General features: G+C 29.5%; 1 protein-coding gene across 1 annotated transcript; it reads right to left on the bottom strand.

The window, feature by feature from the left end:
* LOC104766565 (methylthioribose-1-phosphate isomerase-like) lies at positions 5,358-7,760 on the bottom strand. The gene is made up of 9 exons (XM_010490477.1): positions 7,587-7,760; positions 7,428-7,483; positions 7,187-7,345; positions 6,990-7,089; positions 6,751-6,893; positions 6,470-6,575; positions 6,066-6,204; positions 5,696-5,964; positions 5,358-5,593 (listed from the first exon to the last, which is right to left on the bottom strand). The coding sequence occupies exons 1-9, from the start codon at positions 7,656-7,658 to the stop codon at positions 5,513-5,515; spliced, it is 1,125 nt and encodes a 374-aa protein (XP_010488779.1). The 5' UTR covers positions 7,659-7,760; the 3' UTR covers positions 5,358-5,512.

Genomic DNA, 8,471 nt, shown 5'->3' with positions numbered 1-8,471 from the left:
AAAATCCGAACTGAATCTGAACCAAAAAAATCGGATAAAAACCGAACCGATATTGAAGAAATAACCGATCGGTTTTTGTTTTCATTATTTTTGGATATTGGATTAAATCCGATCCGAACCGATATCCAATAGATATCCGAATATAACCGATAATATAAGAAACAACTTTATAAAGATAGATGTATACATAACTATATACGATATACATAAATCGTAGATATAGATATACACACCTAACTATATACAATATGCACGAATCATAGATATACTCCTATATCTACGTTATTGTTTACTTTGGTTTTTATTTTTTATTATTAACACGGTCTTATATCTCACTTTGGATATTAGTATGTCACACTTTTATGTATTGGTATAATTTTATGTTAGTTTGAACTTTAAACTTGTTATTTGTTTTATTTTTATTTTTTCACATACTCGGTTAGTATAGTTTTTTGGATACAATCGTATTAAAAAATATCCGAATAAAACCTTATCCAATAAATTTGGTTTAATTTTGGTTATCAACAATATATCCGAACCGATCCGAAATTTGAATTATCTGAACCGAAACTGATCCGAATTTTTTAAATATCCTAATGGATGCTGGAGTCAATATCCAAAAAATCTGAAATCCGAAATATCCGAACCGAATCCGATCCGATATCCGAACACAGAACCATTCACTATTTATATTAGGAGAATAGAAATCTTTACTTTTTTTTTTCCTTTTTCCCTTAAATTACAATTTTGTCATCAAAAAAATTATTACAATATGATTTTAATTTTAAAAACTTTTTTGAGAATTAATGAGAACAATTTTGTTAGATTTTGTAAATCTATAACCAAAATCCTATCTCTTATACGTACTCTCTTTTTAGTGTCGGTACCTCCAGACTTGTTTTCGTATTTTTTTTGGCATGCACAGTACTTTTTGATGTCCAACAATTATTCCAAGTACTAGGCCTAGCACGTAATACTTGTTCACATAACAGTACACTCGCTATTTATCATATTAACACTTTTTTTTGCATAATATGAGTCCTCCGTTTAGTGTATAGTACTATAGTGTATCCCCTATATAATAAAACGGAAGTACACGATATTTTTTTCTAGATTATATAATAGATATATTTATGATTTTTTGGTTATAAACTTATGATATAGGTGTATCATAATATACGGGTTAGTCTGATTTTTGGTAAGTAAAGATAGTATGAATTTAGTTAATTATAGTAACATATAAATCAATTATAGGTAACATTTAAAAGATAAGAAAATCTCTCAACCTAATTAAAAAAAAATATGTGATTCTTCTTTCACATTTATTTTATTTTATATTTAAATTATTTTAATTTTTTATCTAATATATTTAGTTAATAAAATTTATGATTTTTTCTGCATATGATATAATTTAAATTTTTAAAACAGACATATATTGCTCAACTGATGAATAAAAAAAATATACAAAATGCCTACATCACCTAAGAAAATTAGGCTAAGATTCAAAGTCATATTAATAAAAAAGAGACCAAAATGATTTTGAATACGAATGAGCAGAAACCTTGATTTATCAGACATTGAAATTAAAAAAATTTATGCATTTTATTATGGTTCTTTATTTTAAAGAATTTCAATTTTTAATAACTTTAAAAATTCAAATGTATATATTTTTTAAAATTTTAAAGATTATTAATATTTCAATTATTTAAACATTTATCTTTTTAAAAAATGTTTAAGATATGAATAATATTTAAACTTTATAAGAAGTTCAAATATTATAAGTATTTAAATTTCTAAAATAATAAAATTTCTTCAAACATTTTCAATTTTAATAATATATACAAATTAAAATATCATATGACGGGTTATATGGGAGGACATGTTTGAGTTGATATTAATAGAAAATTAAAATGTCATTAATTCAGTGCTACACGGATAAAATATCATCTCATTAATTTGTGAACTTTTTAAAAACTTTAAAGATTATTAATATTTCAATTATTAAAATATTAATTTTTTTATAACTGTTTATGATATTAATAATATTTAAACTTTATAAGAAGTTCAAATATTATAAGTAGTTCAATTTCTAAAAAAAAAATAAACTTTATCAAAACATTTTAAATTTTAAAAATATATTTAGATTTTTATGAAGTTTTTCTGCGGTGTACAACGAATTAAAATATCACACGACGGGTTATATGGTAATAGAAACTTAAAATGTCATTAATTCGGTGCTACATGGATAAAATATCATCTCATTATTTTGTTAACAATATGAATATTAGATTAATAGACGTATCTAATTAAATCAATTAATTAATATTGTAACAAAATAATTAATATGCGGTATAGTGTAGGTTAAGTCATATAATTAATAATCAAAATACAATATATAATTTTAAAAAACTAAACAAATCAAATAAAATTAACAAACAGAAATTAATATTTTTATCAAATAACTTAAACTGCCGTGTACCGCGAGTCAAAATCTAGATCTACTAGAATAGATCTTACAAAATAGATGTTATTTTCATAAATTATATTCAACATATGATTTCATGGCATAATGTTTAAGAAAAAAAATTAAAACAAATAAAACAATAATATATATATATATAACATTTTAAATAAAAATTATAAAATAAATGTTAACCAGTACTCTAGTAGTACGGTCCAATTCTAGTAGTACGTATTAAAGATAAAGACACAAGACAAGGAGTACGTATACACTTATACACTTAACGAAGTAATAGGGGTTCGTTAACATGTAATACTTGTGCACATGGGGTGAGTATACCTGATCTCATATTCGTACTCTAATTCTCGTGTTCGGACCCACTGGTTTATGTTTGATAACTACATTTTTAATTTATTTCTTTTTGTTTATCAGAACTACTAAATTTAAAATATAGAATAAAACCTTTGGTTTTAATTATCTTTACATAATAATGAAAATAAGATACTAGATTTTTAAAAAAACAATTCTAAATAATTCACTCGGCATTTAGTCATTTACTATTAATAATTTTCTTATATAATATACTAGGTTTGAAACTTCACGTACGTGCAGGGTTATTTTTAATATTTTCATGTAAACTTCTACTCTACTCGACCTGCATAAATGATATACAGAGCTGTGCCTACGTGATGCAAAAAGAAACTCTCGCCTACGGCCAAAATTTTTGGCAAAATTATAGATGATAATATACTTCTAATCATTGTAATTAACTTAGCTACAATCTCACCTTTTATATTGAAACAACATGGTATTTTTAATTTTGGATAACATAATACTTAATGAAGTCTTTTAAATTAAAAACTGATCAAACCAAAAATCAAACATTGAAATTACATATTGTTATCCCTAATATATTCACATTCTTAGATTAATAGTAATGTTGCCACTTTTTATACCAAAGAAGGGATAAGACATGATGTTTCAAAAAAAAAAATCTTATTGTTGATTTTCCTCCTTTATCTATGTGTGAAATTAATTGTTAGTTTAGAAACAATTGTTTTATATGCATTGTAGAAGAAAAAAATCAACACTGCCTCCGGCCTGCATATCTCTAGGCACGGCTCTGATGATATATATAAGAAAAAATTAAGATATAATTTAGATACGTGATATTACGTCTATATTATTCTAAATGTAATCTAAATATTTCTAACTATTTGTTTAAGGATGTTAAATCAAATTTGGATTCGGTTTCAGTTTCATTTACTTCACGTATTTAACCTAGATGTATATATTTTAGAATGAGATACTCATCTTGTTCTGTATATGTTACACTAAATATATTGAAATTGAATTTAACTGAAACCGTCTTGTTAAATATATGGGACCACTAAATGTTGTTACTATTGAGATAATCGTCTTGTTCTGTAGATTAGATACTCGTCTTGTTTTGAATTTAACCATAACCAGTAGTTAATAAACCGTAATCGTACCCGTGTTTATGCCTACTTATCCATACCCATTCCGTTGCATATCATAGAATTTCCAGATGACCTAAATATAATTATCAAGCGATCAAACCCATCTAATATGTCTGATTGCAACGTTTAAATTTTCTTTTTGACCAGAAAAAACTCATTCCTCGTAATTCACATGAGTAAATAGTCCGCATATGTTCTGCTTGAATTCTTGTTCCCAAATTCTCGTCTTGTATTTTGCCATACATGAATATACCCACACAAAATTCTCATAACATGATTATTATTAAACTAATTTGAACAATTTCCTAAAATATAATAAATCTGTTGTTTAATCTTCTTCTTAATATGTAAATTGGGTCATTTTGGCAACATGGATATTTGATATGATTTTTTTAAAACTCTTAAGTGTATTCCCCAGTTAATAGTATAGATTTCCTTCAATTATTGAATGAAATATTTATTAGTTATACTAATGACAATTTAATGTAAATCCCCTATAGATTTAATGATCTTCGATTATTTCACCATTAGAGCTTTATAAAATTATTAGAAAGGTAACATTATTTATATTTTTGAAGATATGATTTTAAATATTTTTTTTTACATCTCATAATATAGTTATATTATTATATTACAATACATAATAAAATTCATTTAATTTTGAAAATATGTAGGAGATGATATTTATCAATTTTTGAATAATATTTACCAATTTATAGGAGCAAAATATTGTGTATATAAATAAATTGAATATCAGTGGCAGTTGACAAAAGAAATATATGTAGCAGTGACAGTTTTATGTAATTTTATGGAATACTAAGGGTGAACGATAAATTGGATATGAAGCTCTCTGGCGACGACACGTCAGTTTTTTCTCCAAAATATTTCTCTTTTAATATATAGGGGATATATAACATATATTGTCTAGTGTTGCAATAGTATTGTCGACAATATTCTGATCTTTTATCTTTAAAAGAGTTCATTCAATATTCATAATTTTAAAAGTTCTAACGTCAATGTCGATCGTTGAGCTAATTATAGAGAACATTTAAACATATCGATATCCTACATTAAATCCGAATATACAAAGTTTTATGAACAGTTTTAGTGGGATGTCGCTACAATGATGTTGTCCAAATGCATCATCTGCCATAATAGAATTTCCGACTGAGTCAAGAATGCTTAAATGATGAAACGTTTAAACCCCATAATGAATATCTATTCACTAATCCAAGTTACATATTTTTGTAAAATCTCATATGTTATTTGCATACGTTAATTTCTCAAAGCAATATCACGATTGCATCCTTCATTGTTTACGAGAACATATTAAGATAATTAGATTTCGATGATGACTAGTTTTGTGTTCAGCGCTAACAGACCTTATTTCATATGGCGTTTGTCATAGGACCAAGTGACTGCAGATGACGTTTCCCTTGTTGATTATTTCTTATTTTCAGACAATTTTTACCAGTGGTACTTCAGTAGTTCAAACATTACAAAGTAATTTGCTTTAATGCAAGTGTACAGAGAGGGGAACATCCACAAATCGCAATGCCGACTCTTTACTTCAACCAGATGAGTTTCCTGTCATCTTCTGCGCAAAGCTGCTTATGTCAAATGCATTATTGCTATTCTTAGTTATGACCCCCTGCAGACAGGACACGTTGAGGATTGAGATGAGTATAAAAATCTTCCGGTTTTGTTCAAACCTCAGAATAAACTTAGAACAAGTAAGCTTTGGAAAACGAACCTTCTCGGTTATGATTCCCGCAATCAGCTCTGCTGGAGTCACATCAAAAGCTGGGTTCCAAACCGAGATCCCTGGTGCTGCAATGCGTTCACCAAGTCCTCCATGTGTGTGCAGCAACTCCTTCGGAGATCTTTCTTCTATCACGATTTCTTTTCCAGACGAAAGTGAGAGATCAACTGAGGTAAGAGGTGCAGCGACGTAAAATGGGATCCCGTGATGTTTTGCGCACAGGGCAAGACTGTAAGTCCCAATCTTGTTAGCAGTATCACCTGAAATATATGAATTGAATTGGTTTAAAAGTGAAGTGATTCATACAAAAGGAATCAGACTCGGTAGAGCAAAATGGATTATCTAAGGTGTTCGAGTGTACCATTTGAAGCCACGCGATCTGCTCCAACGATGACACCATCCACACGACCATCTTTCATCAGTGCAGCTGCAGCTGAGTCTGCAATGAGAGTTGCAGGGATTTTCTCATGCACCAACTCAAACGCTGTAAGCCTCGATCCCTGTCAATTGTCATTTTTAGTAATTCAAAAGACTTTCCAACAACAGTTCAACAGAGATATGAAAAACCATATAAAGCAATGGATCCAGGGGAGTATCTACTATAGATTAAGGTATTAAAGTACATGATACAAATGTCAAACTACAGGTACTTATCTTCCCAAACAACTTATGATATTCTAGATTTCTACGGATTCTTATTCTTAAAAGGCTCTTTCGATGACCATTAGTATTCAAAAAGAAAGAGCATCAGCTAATGAGTTTTACTTGATTAAATGGACGAGTTTCTGTGCAGTATCCCCTTTCTAAGATTCCTTGAGTGTGGAGTGCGCGAATGACCCCGAGCGCAGTTCCATATCCAGCAGTAGCAAGGCTACATAGAAAAGGAAATTCTTAGTTACTATCTGACTGACACAAATCGATTTGGTTGAAACTGCAGGCTTATATGTAGTAAGTAACATGCTATTACTCAACTTGAGTTAGTTTTTCAAAACATAGATATACATGTCTGTGTATCTATGCAATTCAGAATCTATCTAAATCCGTACCTGCCAGTGTTGCAATGGGTCAGAATAGAAAGCTTGTCAGGATTCTTGGCTTGTTGCCTCAACAAGCTTGCACCAAAGGTTCCTATTGCTTTGTTCGAAGCGACATCATCTTCAAGCATATCCTCAGCAGCTTTAATATATGCCTGAAGAACAACAAGCACATCGAATGAACTAAACTTACAAAAGCAAAAAAAAGGCTCACTCTTTGTGTATAAAAACTTGGTGTTACGGACTGTTACCTTGAAAATAGAGTTGGTTTCAGTCGAAATAGCCAAAGCATTTGCTATAACTTTTTTAAGTTTCAATGCAGCATCTGCAAGATTAACTGCTGTTGGCCGGCTAAAGAAGCATACAGAGAGCAAATAATTTAGCAATCAAACAAACAAGCACCAAGATACTAAAAAATTGGTCTAATGATCCATTCCAAATTCAGTACCTTGAAACTAAATAATCCAACTTCTTCTCAAGAAACGCAACAGCATCTGCAGATGATCCATCAAAACCATTAAAGTTAAAGACTTCCACAGCCAAAGCAAGTGCTGCAGCAATGGCTATAGCGGGAGCACCACGTACAACCATTTCCTGTATAGCACTCCTGTTAAAAACCATCAAATTTACTAACTTTTTTCTGCAGAATTCTCTCAGAGAATCTAAATCAAAAAGGTAAAGACTTTAACCATCCATCTGAAGCATCACGGATCTCTAAGTAAGTTGTCTCCAAAGGAAGCTTCCTCTGTTATCAATTTAGACGAAATTGAAATACGTTTTCAACAAACAGATTGGGAAAAAGTAGAAAATTCGAAAACTTTATAGTAAGTGAAAGGGGTATAGAGAACCTGGTCAAGCAACTGGAGAGAGCCAGGCTTGTAGCAGATAGCTTTGAGGGTCGTGTCTCCTTCACCAGACATGGATGGAACTGTGGAGACTCCTTTTTGCAGTTCGTTCACAGATTGGTTTAGAGAAAGACAGAACAAAAAGGAATACAATAGTGGCGTAAGTGAGAATCAGGTGCCTACAGTATACCAAGCCGGCGTGAAGCACACTAATCGACGTCGTTTTCTCTGGAAATACTGTATAATTTTTTTAGTCATTTAGGGCGTGAAACGAACCGGTTTAAACAAATCCATGTCTAAAAATTTGGCTCGAATTGATTTATTTAAGAAATTAATTAAAAGGAAACAAACCCGTAATTGAAATTCTTATTTATAACTTTCTAAATATTTTAGTAACTGAATATTATTTTGTGGAAAACTTATCAAAAACATGTTTTTTGTGAAAATTATTAAAATCTGTTAATTTAAGTATTTAACAATAAACAATTTTTTGTGTTACTCTTTCTTAACCAATTATAAAATTATGTTAATTTAACCACAGCAAAAACAAAGTAATAAGGTAAACACACAAAACTAGAGCCCAATCCACACCTAGAACTTGTAGTATTTAATCTTTACACTCGTGGCAAACAAATAGATCATTTTGTTTTAGTTGTATTTTAATTTTTTGATAATTATTCCTCCTATTAATCGTAAACACACTTATCAAACTAACATTAGTTTTGTAAAAAATTACAATCAAATGTCATTGGTTTTATGACCAATTTTTTAATTTCTCCTAGCGATACAATTGTCACTAAACAGTTTGTCACAAACGGATAAACAGGCGGATCGTAATTACCCGGTAATCTGACCCGGTTATATGTTTAATCTCATTCGTTCGTTTTT

This window comes from Camelina sativa, chromosome 19 (genome assembly GCF_000633955.1).
Source record: "Camelina sativa cultivar DH55 chromosome 19, Cs, whole genome shotgun sequence".
Taxonomy (NCBI): Eukaryota; Viridiplantae; Streptophyta; class Magnoliopsida; order Brassicales; family Brassicaceae; genus Camelina; species Camelina sativa.
This window is presented reverse-complemented; position numbering and strand designations above follow the sequence as displayed.

Coding starts and splice junctions, on each gene's coding strand:
- LOC104766565 (XM_010490477.1), bottom strand. CDS start 7,658: ATGTCTGGTGAAGGAGACACGACCCTCAAAGCTATCTGCTACAAGCCT. Junction 7,346..7,427: donor CGTGATGCTTCAGATGGATG/GTTAAAGTCTTT, acceptor GGTTTTTAACAG/GAGTGCTATACAGGAAATGG. Junction 6,894..6,989: donor AAACCAACTCTATTTTCAAG/GTAACAGTCCGT, acceptor GTTGTTCTTCAG/GCATATATTAAAGCTGCTGA.